Below are 17,600 nucleotides of genomic sequence, written 5' to 3' on the forward strand. Positions count from 1 at the left end.
ACATCCAGCCCCACTGAAGCCTCCGGGCCCCACAGCAGCGTCTGAGCCCCACAGGGGGGGTCGTGGCCCCACTGAGGACCCAAGAGTTTGGGCCCCATTTTGGAGCCCCACGTCCGGCCCCACGGCAGCGTCTGGGCCCCACGGCGGAGCCTGCGCCCCACTGAAACGTCTGAGCCCCACTGAGGCCTCCGGGCCCCACAGCAGCGTCTGGGCCTCATTGGGGACCCCCGTGTCTGGGCCCCACTGAAGCATTTGGGCCCCATTGAGGCCTCTGGGCCCCACAGGGGACCCCCATGTCCAGCCCCACGGCAGCGTCTGAGCCCCACGGCAGGGCCTGCGCCCCACGGAAACATTCGGGCCCCACGGAGGTGTCTGGGCCCCACATCCAGCCCCACTGAGGCCTCCGGGCCCCACAGTGGGTCCAGGCCCCACAGGGGACCCCCATGTCCATCCCCACGGCAGCATCTGGGCCCCACGGCGGGGCCTGCGCCCCACTGACACATCCAGGCCCCACAGGAGACCCACAGGAGGCTGCGCCCCACTGAGGCCTCTGGGCCCCACAGCGGAGTCTGGGCCCCACATCCAGCCCCACGGAGGCCTCCGGCCCCACAGCGGAGTCTGGGCCCCACAAGTGGGTCCTGGCCCCACTGAGGACCCAGGAGTTTGGGCCCCACTGAGGCCTCTGGGCCCCACAGCGGAGTCTGGGCCCCACATCCAGCCCCATGGAGGCCTCTGGGCCCCACAGCAGGTCCAGGCCCCACAGGGGACCCCGATGTCTGCGCCCCACTGAGGACCCACACATTTGGGCCCCATTTTGGACCCCGGTGTCTGGGCCCCACTGAGGCCTCCGGGCCCCACAGCAGAGTCTGGGCCCCACATCCAGCCCCACGGAGGCCTCTGGGCCCCACAGCGGAGTCTGGGCCCCACATCCAGCCCCACGGAGGCCTCCGGGCCCCACGGCGGGTCCAGCCCCACAGGGGACCCCCATGTCCAGCCCCACAGCAGCGTCTGGGCCCCCCTGGGGGTGTCCAGGCCCCACAGAGAACCCAGGATTCCGGGTGGGCCCCACACATCTGGGCCCCCCAAGTGGCGTTTGGGCCCCCCCCAGGGTCCCCCCGGTGTCCCGGCCCCACGGCGGGGTCCAGCCCCACAGCGGAGCCCGGCCCTGCCCCCCCCCCACCCCCCACCCCCCCCCCCCAAGCCCGGTTGGCGTCAACAGGAAAGGGGCACCCGGGGGGGGGGGCAGGACACTGGGGGGGGGGATGGGGGGGGGTGGGGGGGGGTCAGGAAGGGGGGAGGGGCGCGCCCGGACACCTGGGTTCCTTCCTGGAGGGGGGGAGGGGGGGGAGGACGCCTGGGTCCACCCGGAGTGGGGGAGGGGACGGGGGTGTCCCCCCCCCCCCGTGTCCTGTCACACCCCCCCCCCCCCCCCCCTTTTAAGGCCACCGCGGCCACCCCCGTGGCCACCAAGTGCCCGCGGGTCCGAGTCCCCCTCGGGCTGCCCCTGTGCCCCCTCCCCCCACTCGTGACACCCGCCCCTCCCCCCCCAAACCCCCTCCCCTCCCCCCCACTCGTGTCCCCGCCATGGTCCCCGCCGTGGGCTGGGGGGTGGCCCTGGGGGTGGCCCTGGGGGCCGTGGGCTGGGGGCTGCTGGTGGCGTCGCTGCCCCACAGCGCCTGGGGGCTGGGGGGGGGTCAGGCCACGGCCGTGGCCACGGTCACGGTCACGCGGGGGCTGTGGAGCGACTGCGCCACCGACGCCAGCGGGGTCACGTCCTGCGTCCCCCTCATCTCCCTCATCACCCTGCCCGGTACGGGGGGGCGGGGGGGGTGGGGGGGGGGACATGGGGGGTGGGGGGACACGGGGGGACAGGGGGGGTGGGGGTGGGGGGATGGGGGGGACGTGGGGGGGACATGGGGGGGCTGGGGGACACGGGGGGACAGGGGGGGAGGGGGGATGTGGGGGGACATGGGGGGGGATGTGGGGGGATGTGAGGGATGGGGGGGACATGGGGGGTGGGGGTGGGGGGATGTGGGGGGACATGGGGGATTGGGGAGACATGGGGGGACATGGGGGGTGGTGGGGGGATGGGGGGGGACATGGGAGGGATGTGGGGGGACGTGAGGGATGGGGGGGATGTGGGGGCTGGGGGGGACACGGTGGGGCTGGGGGGGCACATGGGGGATTGGGGGGACACGGGGGGACATGGGGGGTGGGGGTGGGGGGATGTGGGGGGACGGGGGGGTGTGGAGGGGACACGGGGGTGTTGGGGGGGACATGGGGGGGATGTGGGGGGACACGGGGGGGTTGGGGGCATGTGGGGGGACAGGGGGGTACGAGGGAGCAGGGGGGTGTCGTGGGGAATGGGGGGACGTGAGGGATGTGGGGGGATGGGGGGTGGGGGGACACGGGGGGGACATGGGGGGGTTTGGGGGGACGGGGAGGGGACGTGAGGGAGGTGGGGGGGTGGGGGGGGGCACGGGGGGGAGCTGGGGGGACGTGGGGGATGGGGGGGGCTGGGGGGGCTGGGGGGGAGGGGGACATGGGGGGGCCTGGGGGGATGGGGGGGGCGGGGGGACGTGGGGGGGGACATGAGGGATGTGGGGGGATGGGGGGGCCATGGGGGGGGCTGGGGACGTCTGGGGGGGGTGGGAAGGACGTGGGGGATGGGGGGGCAGGAGGGGAGGTGGGGGGGACATGGGGGGTGGGGGATGGGGGGGTGAAGGGACGGGGGGGGATATGAGGGAACTGGGGGACCGGGGGACACGGGGCGGGGGGGACGGGGGGGTGTGGGGGGATGGGGGGACATGGGGGGTGGGGGGCAGAGGGGACATGGGGGGGGGGTGGGGACGTGGAGGGGACCTGGGGGATGGGGGGGGGCAGGGGGGGACTTGGGGGGGGACATGGGGGGGACACGGGGGATGTGGGGGCACTTGGGGGGCTGGGGGGGGGCAGGGGGATAAAGGGGGACACGGGGGGGGACTCCTGGGTCCCTGGGGGAGGTGGGGGGGGGTGTCCTCTCTGGGGGTGCCCCTCCCCCTCCCCAGGGTCCCTTCGGGGTGTCCCTGACCCCCCCCCAGGGTACCTGCAGGGCAGCCGCGCGCTGGCGGTGACGGCGGCGACTTTGGGGGCGCTGGGGGTGGCGCTGGGGGGGGCCGCGGGCACCCGGAGACGCGCCCGGGCAGCGGGGGGGGCCCTGCTGCTGCTGGCAGGTACGGGGGGGTGGGGTATGGGGGGGTATGGGGGGGGGTATGGGGGGTATGGGGGGATATGGGGGGTATGGGGGGATATGGGGGGTATGGGGGGGTTATGGGGGGGTTATGGGGGGTTATGGGGGGTTATGGGGGGGGATATGGGGGGATATGGGGGGGTTATGGGGCACTGGGGGGGCTATGGTGGGGGATATGGGGGGTTATGGGGGGCTATGGGGCACTGTGGGGGGGTTATGGGGCACTATGGGGCGCCATGGGGTGCTATGGGGGGAATATAGGGGTCTATGGGGGGCTATGGGGGGGCTATGGGGGGGTTATGGGGCACTATGGGGCTATGGGGCACTATGGGGGGGTTGTGGGGGGCTATGGGGGGTTATGGGGGGTTATGGGGGTTATGGGGGGTTATGGGGGGATATGGGGGGTTATGGGGGGCTATGGGGTGCTATGGGGGGGCTATGGGGGGCTATGGGGGGGTTATGGGGCACTATGGGGGGGTTATGGGGCACTATGGGGTGCCATGGGGTGCTATGGGGGGAATATAGGGGTCTATGGGGGGCTATGGGGGCTATGGGGCGCTATGGGGGGGCTACGGGGGGGTTATGGGGCACTATGGGGGGGATATGGGGGGCTATGGGGGGGTTGTGGGGCGCTATGGGGGGAATATAGGGGTCTATGGGGGGGTTATGGGGGGCTATGGGGTGCTATGGGGTGCTATGGGGTGCTATGGGGGGGCTATGGGGGGCTATGGGGGGGTTGTGGGGGGCTATGGGGGGCTATGGGGTGCTATGGGGGGGCTATGGGGGGCTATGGGGGGGTTGTGGGGGGCTATGGGGGGCTATGGGGGGAATATATGGGGCTATGGGGCGCTGTGGGGCGCTGTGGGGTGCTGGGGGCTGTTATGGGGTGCTGGGGGGGCTATGGGGGGGCTATGGGGTGTTGTGGCAGGTGCTATAGGGCGTTATGGGGCACCATGGGGGTGCTGGGGGGTGCTGGGGGGGGCTATGGGGCGCTATGGGGTGCTATAGGGTGCTATGGGGGGTTACGGGGGTTGTGGGGGTGCTATAGGGCACTATAGGGTGTTATGGGGGTGCTATAGGGTTGCTGTTGGGCGCTATGGGGCACAGTGGGGGTGCTATGGGGTGCTATGGGGGGTGCTATGGGGCGCTGTGGGGCGCTGTGGGGGTGTTATGGGGGCGCTATGGGGCGCTATGGGGGTGCTCTGGGGGGTGCTATGGGGCACTATGGGGCGCTGTGGGGTGTTGTGGGGGTGCTATGGGGTGCTATGGGGGTCGCTGTGGGGCGCTGGGGGGGTGCTCTGGGGGGTGCTATGGGGCGCTGTGGGGCGCTGTGGGGGTGCTATGGGGTCGCTGTGGGGCGCTGTGGGGCGCTGTGGGGCGCTGTGGGGGTGCTATGGGGTCGCTGTGGGGCGCTATGGGGTGCTATGGGGGGTGCTATGGGGCGCTATGGGGTGCTGTGGGGCGCTATGGGGTGCTATGGGGGGTGCTATGGGGCGCTATGGGGCACAGTGGGGGTGCTATGGGGTGCTATGGGGGGTGCTATGGGGCGCTGTGGGGCGCTGTGGGGGTGTTATGGGGGCGCTATGGGGCGCTATGGGGGTGCTCTGGGGGGTGCTATGGGGCACTATGGGGCGCTGTGGGGTGTTGTGGGGGTGCTATGGGGTGCTATGGGGGTCGCTGTGGGGCGCTGGGGGGGTGCTCTGGGGGGTGCTATGGGGTGCTGTGGGGCGCTGTGGGGGTGTTATGGGGTCGCTGTGGGGCGCTATGGGGCGCTGTGGGGGTGCTATGGGGTCGCTGTGGGGCGCTATGGGGCGCTGTGGGGCGCTGTGGGGGTGTTATGGGGTCGCTGTGGGGCGCTATGGGGCGCTATGGGGCGCTATGGGGGCGCTGTGGGGGTGCTATGGGGCGCTATGGGGTCGCTGTGGGGCGCTGTGGGGCGCTGTGGGGCGCTATGGGGCGCTATGGGGCGCTATGGGGTGCTGTGGGGCGCTGTGGGGGTGCTATGGGGGCGCTATGGGGCGCTGTGGGGCGCTATGGGGCGCTGTGGGGCAGCCCCCCACTGGTGCCCCCCCCAGCCCTGGGGGCTCTGGCAGCCGCCGGCTGGTTCGCGGCCGCCGTCACCCGGGAGTTCTTCGACCCCCAACATGGCGGCGTCCGGTGGGTGGGGCCGGGGGGGGGCGGGGGGGCGGGGCTACGGGGCAGTGGGTGGGGCTGTGGGGTGGGGGGCGGGCTGTGGGGTGGGGCTATGGGGCAGGGGCAGGGTATGGGGCAGTGGGTGGGGCTCTGGGGTGGGGGCGGGGCTGTGGGGTGGGGCGGGGCTATGGGGAGGGGGGCGGGGCTATGGGGCAGTGGGTGGGGCTGTGGGGCGGGGCTATGGGCTGGGGGCGGAGTTATAGAACAGTGGGCGGGACTATGAGGTGGGGGCGGGGCTATGGGGAGGGGGCGGGGCCATGGGGCAGTGGGCGGGGCTCTGGGGTCACGGGGGGGCCGCGGGGGGCGGGGCGGGCACTGGGGGGGGAGGGGTCGAGTCCGTGTGGGGGAGGGGCAGGGGTTGGGTCCCTGCGGGGGGGGGGGGGGGGGGGGCACTCGGGGTGGGGGAGGGGCGGGGCGGTGTGTTGGGGGGTGGGGTGACGCCCCTCCCCCTCCCCTCCCCCTCCCCCCAGGTACGAGCCGGGCCCGGGGCTGCTGCTGGCGGCGGGGGGAGGGGCCCTGGCGGGGGTGGGGGGAGGGGCGCTGCTCGCCTCCGCCCGGGGCCGCCCCGAGCGCCCCAGGTGAGGGGCCCCTCCCCCACCCCTCCCCCTCCCCCCTCCCTGAGACTCCCCCCCTCCCCCCTCCTTGTGCTGCGGGGGGTGGGGGAGGGGTGGGGGTGCCCCTCCCCCCCCCCTCACGGCTGCCCCTCCCCCCCCCGCAGCGCCCCCCACCCTGGGGGACAAGTACGGCCGCAACGTCTACGTGTGAGCGCCCCTCCCCCACCCACCGCCCCGCCCCCACCCGCCGCCACGGAGCCACCAGTAACCCCGGGACTGCGCCCAGTGTCCTCCCAGTGCTCCCAGTAACATCACAGTGACCCCCCAGTAACCCCCCAGTATCCTCCCAGTGCTCCCAGTAACATCACAGTGACCCCCCAGTAACCCCCCAGTGCTCCCAGTATCCTCCCAGTGTCCTCCCAGTGCTCCCAGTACCCTCCCAGTGTCCTCCCAGTGCTCCCAGTATCCTCCCAGTACCCCCCCAGTAACCCCCCAGTGCTCCCAGTATCCTCCCAGTGTCCTCCCAGTGCTCCCAGTATCCTCCCAGTACCCCCCCAGTAACCCCCCAGTGCTCCCAGTATCCTCCCAGTGTCCTCCCAGTGCTCCCAGTATCCTCCCAGTACCCCCCCAGTAACCCCCCAGTGCTCCCAGTATCCTCCCAGTGTCCTCCCAGTAACCCCCCAGTGCTCCCAGTATCCTCCCAGTGTCCTCCCAGTGCTCCCAGTACCCCCCCAGTAACTCCCCAGTGCTCCCAGTAACCTCCCAGTAACCCCCCAGTGCTCCCAGTAACCTCCCAGTAACCCCCCAGTGCTCCCAGTACCCTCCCAGTGACCTCCCAGTGCTCCCAGTCTGCTCCCAGTGACCCCCCAGCGCAGGGACGGGGCTGGGCAGCTGCTGCCCGCTGGTCCCTACTGGTGCAAACTGGTGTCCTACTGGTGCCCTGTTGATCCCTACTGGTCCCTACTGGTGTACATCGTTATCCTACTGGTGTAAACTGGTGCCTACTGGTACGCTGCTGGTGTCCTACTGGTGTCTTACTGCTCCCTACTGGTGTCTACTGGTGCAGACTGGTTCAAACTGGTGCCTGCCACTGTCCTACTGGTTCCTACTGGTGCCTACTGGTGCCTAATGCTGCCTGCGGGTGCATACTGGTTCATACTGGTACATACTGGTGCCCTACTGGTGCAGACTGGTTCAAACTGGTGCCTGCCACCATCCTACTGCTCCCTACTGGTGCCTACTGGTTCCTACTGGTTCCTACTGGTGCATACTGGTGCCCTACTGGTGCATACTGGTTCCTACTGGTTCCTACTGGTTCCTACTGGTGCATACTGGTGCTCTACTGGTGCATACTGGTTCCTACTGGTGCATACTGGTTCCTACTGGTTCCTACCGGTGCATACTGGTTCCTACTGGTGTCCTACTGGTGCTTACTGGTGTCCTGCTCCTCCTTACTGGTGCACACTGGTGCCTACTGATGCTTACTGGTGCATACTGGTTCCTACTGGTGCATACTGGTGCCTATTGCTGCCCTACTGGTGCATACTGGTGCTCTACTGGTGCATACTGGTGCATACTGGTGCCCGTTTCTGCACTACTGGTGCCTTACTGGTGTCCTGCTTCTCCTTACTGGTGCACACTGGTGCCCTACTGGTGCTTACTGGTTCCTACTGGTGCTCTACCGGTGCCTACTGGTGCCTACTGGTGCCCTGCTGGTGCCTACTGGTGTCCTGCTCCTCCCTACTGGTCCATACTGGTGCATACTGGTGCCCTATTGCTGCCCTACTGGTGCATACTGGTTCCTACTGGTGTCCTACTGGTGCATACTGGTGCCTATTGCTGCCTGCGGGTGCATACTGGTGCCCTACTGGTGCGTACTGGTGTCCTGCTCCTCCCTACTGGTCCATACTGGTGTATACTGGTGCCTGTTGCTGCTGTACTGGTGCCCTGCTGGTGCATACTGGTGCCTACTGGTGCCCTACTGGTGCATACTGGAGCCCGTTTCTGCACTACTGGTGCCTTACTGGTGCCTACTGGTGTCCTACTTGTCCTTACTGGTGCACACTGGTGCCTTACTGGTGCTTACTGGTTCCTACTGGTGCTCTACCAGCACCTACTGGTGCCCTACTGGTGCATACTGGTGCCCTACTGGTTCCTACTGGTGCATACTGGTTCCTACTGGTGCCCTACTGGTTCCTACTGGTGCATACTGGTTCCTACTGGTGCATACTGGTGCCCTACTGGTGCATACTGGTGCTCTACTGGTGCATACTGGTGCATACTGGAGCCCGTTTCTGCACTACTGGTGCCTTACTGGTGTCCTGCTTCTCCTTACTGGTGCACACTGGTGCCCTACTGGTGCTTACTGGTTCCTACTGGTGTCCTACTGGTGCCTATTGCTGCCTGCGGGTGCATACTGGTGCCCTACTGGTGCATACTGGTGCCCTGCTGGTGCATACTGGTCCCTACTGGTCCCTACTGGTTCCTACTGGTGCATACTGGTGCCCTACTGGTGCATACTGGTTCCTACTGGTGCATACTGGTGCCCTACTGGTGCATACTGGTGCTCTACTGGTGCGTACTGGTTCCTACTGGTGCATACTGGTGCTCTACTGGTGCATACTGGTGCCCTACTGGTGCATACTGGTTCCTACTGGTGCATACTGGTGCCCTACTGGTGCATACTGGTGTCCTGCTCCTCCCTACTGGTCCATACTGGTGCATACTGGTGTCCCGCTGGTGCTTACTGGTGCCGTACTGGTGCCTACTGGTTCCTACTGGTGTCCCCCCGCTGCCCCCGGCCGCCCCCCCCCCCGCCAGGGGACGCTCTTCCCCCCCCCTCCGCTCGTCTCGGTGGTTCCGGCCGCCGGGCCCCGCCCCCCCACTTCCGGCTCAGTGACCAATGAGCGCGCGGGGGCGGGGCCGAGGCGGCGGCGGCGGCCGGTGAGGGGCGGTGGGGGGCGGCACGTGGGGGCGCGGGGGGGTCACGGGCCCGGGGGGGGGGGGGCCGGGGGGGGCCCTATAGGGTGGGGGGGGGGGTTTGGGGGGGCCCTATAGGGTGGGGGGGGTCCGGGGGGGGGCGTTATGGGGGGGCTGGAAGTTGGGGGGGTCTTGGGGGGGCTCTATAGGGTGGGGGGGGGTCCCTATAGGGGTCTCGTTGTGGGGGGGTCTGGGGGGGCCCCTTTAAGGGGGGTCTCTGGGGTGGGGGGTCGCTATGGGGGGGCCATAAGTTGGGGGGGGGTCTCTGGGGGGGCCCCTTTAAGGGGGGTCGCTATGGGGGGGCTTTTGGGGGGCCCTGGGCGGGGGGGGGGGGCTCTGGGGGGGTCCCTATAGGAGCCTCATTGTGGGGGGGGGTCCCTAAAGTGGGGGGTCGGTATGGGGGGGGCCCTATGGGGGGTTTTGGGGGGGCCCTGGGGGGGGTCTATGGGGTGGGGGGGGCTGGGGGGGGGCTGGGGGGGCCCTATAGGGTGGGGGGGGCGTTATGGGGGTCTGGGGGGGCTCTATAGGGGCCTCATTGTGGGGGGGGGGTCCCTAAAGGGGGGGTCGGTATTGGGGGGCCCTATGGGGGGGTTTTGGGGGGGCCCTGGGGGGGCTCTATGGGGTGGGGGGGGCTGGGGGGGCCTATGGGGGGTTTGGGGGGGCCCTATAAGGTGGGGGGGGGCGTCTTGGGGGGTCTGGGGGGGCCCTATAGGGGCCTCATTGTGGGGGGGGTCTGTGGGGGGTCCCCTAAAGGGGGGTCAGTGTTGGGGGGCCCTGGGGGGGTCTTTGGAGGGGGGGGGGTCGCTCTGGGGGGTCCCTATAGGAGCCTCATTGTGGGGGGGGGGTCCCTAAAGTGGGGGGTCGGTGTTGGGGGGCCCTATGGGGGGGTTTTGGGGGGGCCCTGGGGGGGCTCTATGGGTGGGGGGGGCCCTATAGGGCAGGGGGGGCCCTGGGGGGGTCTTTTGGGGGGGGGGGGGGTGTCGCTCTGTGGGATCCCCCAGCCCCCCCCCAACCCCCCGCCCCTCCCCCCAGGCGCAGCCCATGGAGCCCCCCCCGGAGGCCGCCGAGGTCCGGGGGTGCCCCCCCCGCCCCCCCCCCGTCGCCGCCCCCCCGGGCCGTGCCCTGGGAGGGGGAGGGGCGGCCGCTGCGGGTGCTGGGGGCGGTGGCGGCGCCGCTGGTGCTGCGGGGGGAGACCCAGCGGGTGCTGCGGGAGCTGGGGCGGGGCCGGCCCCTCCCCCACCTGCCCCACCTCAAGAGGGTGTGGGGGGAGGGGCCCGGGGGGGCCGCGGTGCTGCTGTGTCTGGAGAGTCAGCTGGGACCCCCCCCCCGGTACCGCTGGGGGGCAACTGGGGGTACTGGGAGGGCACTGGGAGGGCTGGGGGGGGATACTGGGATACTGGGAGAGCTGGGGGGGGATACTGGGAGGGCACTGGGAGGGCTGGGGGGGGATACTGGGCATACTGGGAGAGCTGGGGGGGGATACTGGAGAGCTGGGGGGGATACTGGGGATACTGGGAGGGCACTGGGAGGGCTGGGGGGGGATACTGGGGACACTGGGAGAGCTTGGGGGGGATACTGGGAGGGCACTGGGAGAGCACTGGAAGGGCTGGGGGGGATACTGGGAGGGCACTGGGAGGGGCTGGGGGGGGGATACTGGGGATACTGGGAGGGCACTGGGAGGGCTGGGGGGGATACTGGGGATACTGGGAGAGCACTGGGAGGGCTGGGGGGGATACGGGGATACTGGGAGAGCACTGGAGGGCTGGGGGGGGATACTGGGGATACTGGGAGGGCACTGGGAGGGCTGGGGGGGGATACTGGGAGGGCTGGGGGGGGATACTGGGGATACTGGGAGGGCTGGGGGGTACTGGGAGAGCTCTGGGAGAGCTGGGGGGGGATACTGGGGATACTGGGAGAGCTGGGGGGGGATACTGGGAGAGCTGGGGGGGATACTGGGGATACTGGGAGGGCACTGGGAGGGCTGGGGGGGGATACTGGGGATACTGGGAGGGCACTGGGAGGGCTGGGGGGGGATACTGGGGATACTGGGAGGGCTGGGGGGGCACTGGGAGAGCTGCGGGGGATGCTGGGGATACTGGGAGGGCACTGGGAGGGCTGGGGGGGGATACTGGGAGGGCTGGGGGGGATACTGGGGATACTGGGAGGGCTGGGGGGGTACTGGGAGAGCTGGGGGGGGATACTGGGGATACTGGGAGGGCACTGGGAGGGCTGGGGGGGCACTGGGAGAGCTGCGGGGGGATACTGGGAGAGCTGGGGGGGGATACTGGGGATACTGGGGGGGGATACTGGGAGGGCTGGGGGGGGATACTGGGGATACTGGGAGGGCACTGGGAGGGCTGGGGGGGGATACTGGGGACACTGGGAGAGCTGCGGGGGGATACTGGGGATACTGGGAGGGCACTGGGAGAGCTGGGGGGGGGATACTGGGGACACTGGGAGGGCACTGGGAGGGCTGGGGGGGGATACTGGGGACACTGGGAGAGCTTGGGGGGGGATACTGGGAGGGCACTGGGAGAGCACTGGAAGGGCTGGGGGGGATACTGGGAGGGCACTGGGAGGGCTGGGGGGATACTGGGGATACTGGGAGGGCACTGGGAGGGCTGGGGGGGATACTGGGGATACTGGGAGAGCACTGGGAGGGCTGGGGGGGATACTGGGGATACTGGGAGAGCACTGGGAGGGCTGGGGGGGGATACTGGGGATACTGGGAGGGCACTGGGAGGGCTGGGGGGGGATACTGGGAGGGCTGGGGGGGGATACTGGGGATACTGGGAGGGCTGGGGGGTACTGGGAGAGCTGGGGGGGATACTGGGAGAGCTGGGGGGGGATACTGGGGATACTGGGAGAGCTGGGGGGGATACTGGGAGAGCTGGGGGGGATACTGGGGATACTGGGAGGGCACTGGGAGGGCTGGGGGGGGATACTGGGGATACTGGGAGGGCACTGGGAGGGCTGGGGGGGGATACTGGGGATACTGGAGGGCTGGGGGGGCACTGGGAGAGCTGCGGGGGGATGCTGGGGATACTGGGAGGGCACTGGGAGGGCTGGGGGGGGATACTGGGAGGGCTGGGGGGGATACTGGGGATACTGGGAGGGCTGGGGGTACTGGGAGAGCTGGGGGGGATACTGGGGATACTGGGAGGGCACTGGGAGGGCTGGGGGGGCACTGGGAGAGCTGCGGGGGGATACTGGGAGAGCTGGGGGGGGATACTGGGGATACTGGGGGGGGATACTGGGAGGGCTGGGGGGGATACTGGGGATACTGGGAGGGCACTGGGAGGGCTGGGGGGGGATACTGGGGACACTGGGAGAGCTGCGGGGGGATACTGGGGATACTGGGAGGGCACTGGGAGAGCTGGGGGGGGGATACTGGGGACACTGGGAGGGCACTGGGAGGGCGTGGGGGGGGATACTGGGGACACTGGGAGAGCTTGGGGGGGATACTGGGAGGGCACTGGAGAGCACTGGAAGGGCTGGGGGGGATACTGGGAGGGCACTGGAGGGCTGGGGGGGATACTGGGGATACTGGGAGGGCACTGGGAGGGCTGGGGGGGATACTGGGGATACTGGGAGAGCACTGGGAGGGCTGGGGGGGATACTGGGGACACTGGGAGAGCTGTGGGGGGATACTGGGGATACCAGGAGGGCACTGGGAGAGCGCTGGGAGGGCTGGGGGGAGATACTGGGGACACTGGGAGCACTGGGGGGGCACTGGGAGAGCTGAGGGGGGCACTGGGAGAGTGCTGGGAGGGCTGGGGGGGGATACTGGGAGCACTGGGGGGGCACTGGGGGAGGGATACTGGGGATACTGGGACAGCTGGGGGGGCACTGGGAGAGCTGTGGGGGGATACTGGGAGAGCTGGGAGAACTGGGGGGGATATTGGAGATACTGGGAGGGCAATGGGGGGGCACTGGGGTGGCACTGGGAGGGCACTGGGAGCACTGGGAGAGCTGAGGGGGGATACTGGAGGTACTGGGAGCACTGGGAGGGCACTGGGGGCACTGGGGAGGGGGCTACCAGGGGTACTGGGAGAACTGGGGGGGGGATACTGGGGACACTGGGGGGCACTGGGAGAGGTGGCGATGGGGATACTGGGAGCACTGGGAGGTTACTGGGAGGTTACTGGGAGCACTGGGGCTGTTGGGGACACGAGTGTCACCGGCTGCAGCTGCTGACGGCGCCGAGGCCACCGCGGAAGGAGCCGCCGGTCACGTGACCGGGGACACTGGGGACACCGATGGCAGCGGGGACGTCACCGACGGGGTCACCAATGATGTCACCGATGATGTCACCGATGATGTCACCGATGTCACCGATGTCACCGATGTCACCAGAAGCTGCAGGACTGGGCGTGGCACCGCAGCCTTTGGGGACACTGATGACATCACCGATGTCACCGTGAGCCCTGGGACAGGACGTGTCACCGATGTCACCGATGTCACCGATGTCACCACGAGCTCCAGAGCTGGGTGTGTCCCCATGGTCTTTGGGGACACCGATGCCACCGGTGCCACCATGAGCCCTGACACTGGACGTGTCACCAATGTCCCTGATGTCACCAATGTCACCATGGGCCCTGGGACTGGACGTGTCACCGATGTCACCGATGTCACCGATGTCACCACAAGCTGCAGGACTGGGCGTGTCACCACGGCCTTTGGGGACACCGATGTCACCAATGTCACCATGAGCCCTAGGACTGGACGTGGCACCGATGTCACTGATGTCACCAATGTCACTGATGTCACCATGAGCCCTGGGACTGGACGTGGCACCGATGTCACTGATGTCACCGATGTCACCGATGTCACCGATGTCACCACGAGCTCCAGAGCTGGACGTGTCCCCATGGTCTTTGGGGACACCGATGCCACCGGTGCCACCATGAGCCCTGGGACTGGACATGTCACCGATGTCACCGATGTCACCGATGTCACCACAAGCTGCAGGACTGGGCGTGGCACCGCAGCCTTTGGGGACACTGATGACGTCACCGATGTCACCGATGTCACCACAGACCCTGGGCCAAGCGCGTCACTGTGACCTTTGGGGACCCCGATGTCACCGATGTCACCGTGAGCCCTGGGACAGGACGTGTCACCGATGTCACCGATGTCACCACGAGCTCCAGAGCTGGGCGTGTCCCCACGGTTTTTGGGGACACTGATGTCACCGGTGCCACCATGAGCCCTGACACTGGATGTGTCACCGATGTCACCGATGTCACCACAAGCTGCAGGACTGGGCGTGTCACCACGGCCTTTGGGGACACCGATGTCACCGATGTCACCGTGAGCCCTGGGACAGGACGTGTCACCGATGTCACCACGAGCTCCAGAGCTGGGCGTGTCCCCACGGCCTTGGGGGTCCCCGATGTCACCGGTGCCACCACGAGCCCCGGCCCTGGACGTGTCCCCCGCCGTCCCCGTGAGCTGCAGGACCGGGCGCGTCACCGTGACCTTGGGTGACCCCGACGCCCCCGGGGCCCAGCGCGTCACCGTGACCTTTGGTGACCCCGACTCGGCCGCCGCCGCCGTCCTGGACGTCACGGGTGTCCCCCGCCGTCGCCGCCGTCCTGGGGGTCCCCTCGGTCCCCGCCCCCCCCCCGCTGCCCCCCCTGCGGGTGCTGCTGGGCCCGGGCGTGTCCCCGCGGGGGCCTGGGCGCCCCGTTCCGTGTCGGGGTCCCGGCGCGTCCCCCCCGGGGTGACCCCGAGGTGGCGGCCGCCCGCGCCGCCGGCCTGTGGCCGTGGGTGGCCCGCGGTGGCGCCGCCGCCGCCCCCCCCGTGGCCGCCACCTTGTCCCCGGCGGAGGCGGCGGCGGCGGCGGCCGTGATGGGGCTGGCGGTGGCGGCGGCGGCGCGGGCGGGGGCGCGGGCGGGGCGGCGGCCGTGGACCCCCGCGGGGGGCGAGTGTTGGCCGTGGCCTGCGATGGGCGGGGCCGGGGCCACCCCCTGGCGCACGCGGCCGTGGCGTGTCTGCGCGCGGTGGCGCGCGGGCGGCGCGAGGGGGCGTGGCCCGCGGCGGAGGGGGCGTGGCCCGCGGCGGAGGGGCGGAGCCCGCGGCGAAGGAGCCCGCGGCGGAGGGGGCGTGGCCCGCGGCGGAGGGGGCGGAGCCGGCGGCGGCGGAGGGATACCTGTGCGCGGGCTGTGACGTGTACCTGACGCGCGAGCCGTGCGCGCTGTGCGCCATGGCGCTGCTCCACGCGCGCGTGCGCCGGGTCTATTATGGGCTGGCGGCGCCCCAGGGCGCTCTGAGCACCCGGTACGGGCTGCACGGGCGGCGCCGCCTCAACCACCGGTACCGGGTGTACGGGGGGGTGGCGCGGGGGGAGTGCGCGAGGCTGGGGGGGGGCGGGGAGGGGCCGGGAGCGGGGGGAGGGCGGTGAAGGGGCTGCTGGGAGTGATGGGGGGGCGATAAAGGGGATACGGGGGGTACTGGGAGTGCTGGGAGAGTGATAAAGGGGATACTGGGGAGTACTGGGAGGGCGATAAAGGGATACTGGGAGTACTGGGAGGGCAATAAAGGAGATACTGGGAGTACTGGGAGTGCTGGGAGAGTGATAAAGGGGATACTGGGAGTACTGGGAGGGCAATAAAGGAGATACTGGGAGTACTGGGAGGGCAATAAAGGAGATACTGGGAGTGCTGGGAGAGTGATAAAGGGGATACTGGGAGTACTGGGAGGGCAATAAAGGAGATACTGGGAGTACTGGGAGTGCTGGGAGAGTGATAAAGGGGATACTGGGAGTACTGGGAGGGCAATAAAGGGGATACTGGGAGTGCTGGGAGAGTGATAAAGGGGGATACTGGGAGTACTGGGAGTGCTGGGAGAGCGATAAAGGGGATACTGGGAGTACTGGGAGGGCAATAAAGGAGATACTGGGGGTACTGGGAGAGCGATAAAGGGGATACTGGGAGTACTGGGAGAGCGATAAAGGGGATACTGGGAGTGCTGGGAGAGCGATAAAGGGGATACTGGGAGTACTGGGAGTGCTGGGAGGGCGATAAAGGGGATACTGGGAGTACTGGGAGGGCGATAAAGGGGATACTGGGAGTGCTGGGAGAGCGATAAAGGGGATACTGGGGGTACTGGGAGAGCGATAAAGGGGATACTGGGAGTGCTGGGAGAGTGATAAAGGGGATACTGGGAGTGCTGGGAGAGCGATAAAGGGGATACTGGGAGTACTGGGAGAGCGATAAAGGGGATACTGGGAGTACTGGGAGGGCAATAAAGGGGATACTGGGAGTGCTGGGAGAGTGATAAAGGGGATACTGGGAGTACTGGGAGGGCAATAAAGGAGATACTGGGGGTACTGGGAGAGCGATAAAGGGGATACTGGGAGTACTGGGAGAGCGATAAAGGGGATACTGGGAGTGCTGGGAGAGCGATAAAGGGGATACTGGGAGTACTGGGAGTGCTGGGAGGGCGATAAAGGGGATACTGGGAGTACTGGGAGTACTGGGAGGGCAGTAAAGGGGATACTGGGAGTGCTGGGAGAGTGATAAAGGGGATACTGGGAGTACTGGGAGTGCTGGGAGAGCGATAAAGGGGATACTGGGAGTACTGGGAGGGCAATAAAGGAGATACTGGGAGTGCTGGGAGAGCGATAAAGGGGATACTGGGAGTACTGGGAGGGCAATAAAGGAGATACTGGGGGTACTGGGAGAGCGATAAAGGGGATACTGGGAGTACTGGGAGAGCGATAAAGGGGATACTGGGAGTGCTGGGAGAGCGATAAAGGGGATACTGGGAGTACTGGGAGTGCTGGGAGGGCGATAAAGGGGATACTGGGAGTACTGGGAGTACTGGGAGGGCAGTAAAGGGGATACTGGGAGTGCTGGGAGAGTGATAAAGGGGATACTGGGAGTACTGGGAGTGCTGGGAGAGCGATAAAGGGGATACTGGGAGTACTGGGAGGGCAATAAAGGAGATACTGGGGGTACTGGGAGAGCGATAAGGGGATACTGGGAGTACTGGGAGAGCGATAAAGGGGATACTGGGAGTGCTGGGAGAGCGATAAAGGGGATACTGGGAGTACTGGGAGGGCAATAAAGGAGATACTGGGGGTACTGGGAGAGCGATAAAGGGGATACTGGAGTACTGGGAGTACTGGGAGGGCGATAAAGGGGATACTGGGGGTGCTGGGAGAGCGATAAAGGGGATACTGGGAGTACTGGGAGTGCTGGGAGGGCGATAAAGGAGATACTGGGAGTACTGGAGGGCGATAAGGAGATACTGGGAGTACTGGGAGGGCGATAAAGGGGATACTGGGAGTGCTGGGAGAGCGATAAAGGGGATACTGGGAGTACTGGGAGGGCAATAAAGGAGATACTGGGGGTACTGGGAGAGCGATAAAGGGGATACTGGGAGTGCTGGGAGAGCGATAAAGGGGATACTGGGGGTACTGGGAGAGCGATAAAGGGGATACTGGAGTACTGGGAGTGCTGGGAGGGCGATAAAGGACATACTGGGAGCACTGGGGGCACTGGGGACACTGAACTGGGGGTGACGCTGCTGGTGCCGTTCTGGGGACTCGGGGCGGATCCGGGGGGTGACGTTTGGAACTGGGGGACTGGGAGGGACTGGGAGGGACTGGGAGGGACTGGGGGGAGGGGGGAGGGGGA

At 68.1% G+C, this 17,600-nt stretch overlaps 2 protein-coding genes across 2 annotated transcripts; both read left to right on the plus strand.

Annotated features, from left to right (window-relative positions):
* The first annotated feature begins 1,514 nt into the window (after positions 1 to 1,514).
* On the plus strand, positions 1,515 to 6,004 carry LOC141939013 (claudin-15-like). Its single transcript, XM_074858039.1, has 4 exons — positions 1,515 to 1,810; positions 3,081 to 3,212; positions 5,305 to 5,386; positions 5,893 to 6,004. The coding sequence occupies exons 1-4, from the start codon at positions 1,585 to 1,587 to the stop codon at positions 6,002 to 6,004; spliced, it is 552 nt and encodes a 183-aa protein (XP_074714140.1). The 5' UTR covers positions 1,515 to 1,584.
* A 1,449-nt stretch (positions 6,005 to 7,453) lies between these two features.
* Positions 7,454 to 15,376, plus strand: LOC141939016 (uncharacterized). The gene is made up of 6 exons (XM_074858044.1): positions 7,454 to 8,168; positions 8,264 to 8,477; positions 9,988 to 10,282; positions 13,145 to 14,016; positions 14,416 to 14,723; positions 14,811 to 15,376. Exons 1-6 carry the CDS (start codon positions 7,454 to 7,456, stop codon positions 15,359 to 15,361), a joined length of 2,955 nt encoding a protein of 984 aa, XP_074714145.1. The 3' UTR covers positions 15,362 to 15,376.
* Positions 15,377 to 17,600: the final 2,224 nt, after the last annotated feature.

The sequence above is a fragment of the Strix uralensis genome, unplaced genomic scaffold (genome assembly GCF_047716275.1).
Source record: "Strix uralensis isolate ZFMK-TIS-50842 unplaced genomic scaffold, bStrUra1 scaffold_500, whole genome shotgun sequence".
In the NCBI taxonomy this organism is placed as follows: domain Eukaryota; kingdom Metazoa; phylum Chordata; class Aves; order Strigiformes; family Strigidae; genus Strix; species Strix uralensis.

Excerpts from the sequence above, each read along its gene's own strand:
- LOC141939016 (XM_074858044.1), top strand. The coding sequence starts at position 7,454 with ATGCTTACTGGTGCATACTGGTTCCTACTGGTGCATACTGGTGCCTAT. Across the intron at positions 14,017-14,415 it reads CCTGGGCCAAGCGCGTCACT|GACCGGGCGCGTCACCGTGA; the intron begins GTGACCTTTGGG and ends CGTGAGCTGCAG. Across the intron at positions 14,724-14,810 it reads CGCGCCGCCGGCCTGTGGCC|GGGGCTGGCGGTGGCGGCGG; the intron begins GTGGGTGGCCCG and ends GGCGGCCGTGAT.
- LOC141939013 (XM_074858039.1), top strand. The coding sequence starts at position 1,585 with ATGGTCCCCGCCGTGGGCTGGGGGGTGGCCCTGGGGGTGGCCCTGGGG. Across the intron at positions 3,213-5,304 it reads GGCCCTGCTGCTGCTGGCAG|CCCTGGGGGCTCTGGCAGCC; the intron begins GTACGGGGGGGT and ends TGCCCCCCCCAG. Across the intron at positions 5,387-5,892 it reads CCCCAACATGGCGGCGTCCG|GTACGAGCCGGGCCCGGGGC; the intron begins GTGGGTGGGGCC and ends CCCTCCCCCCAG.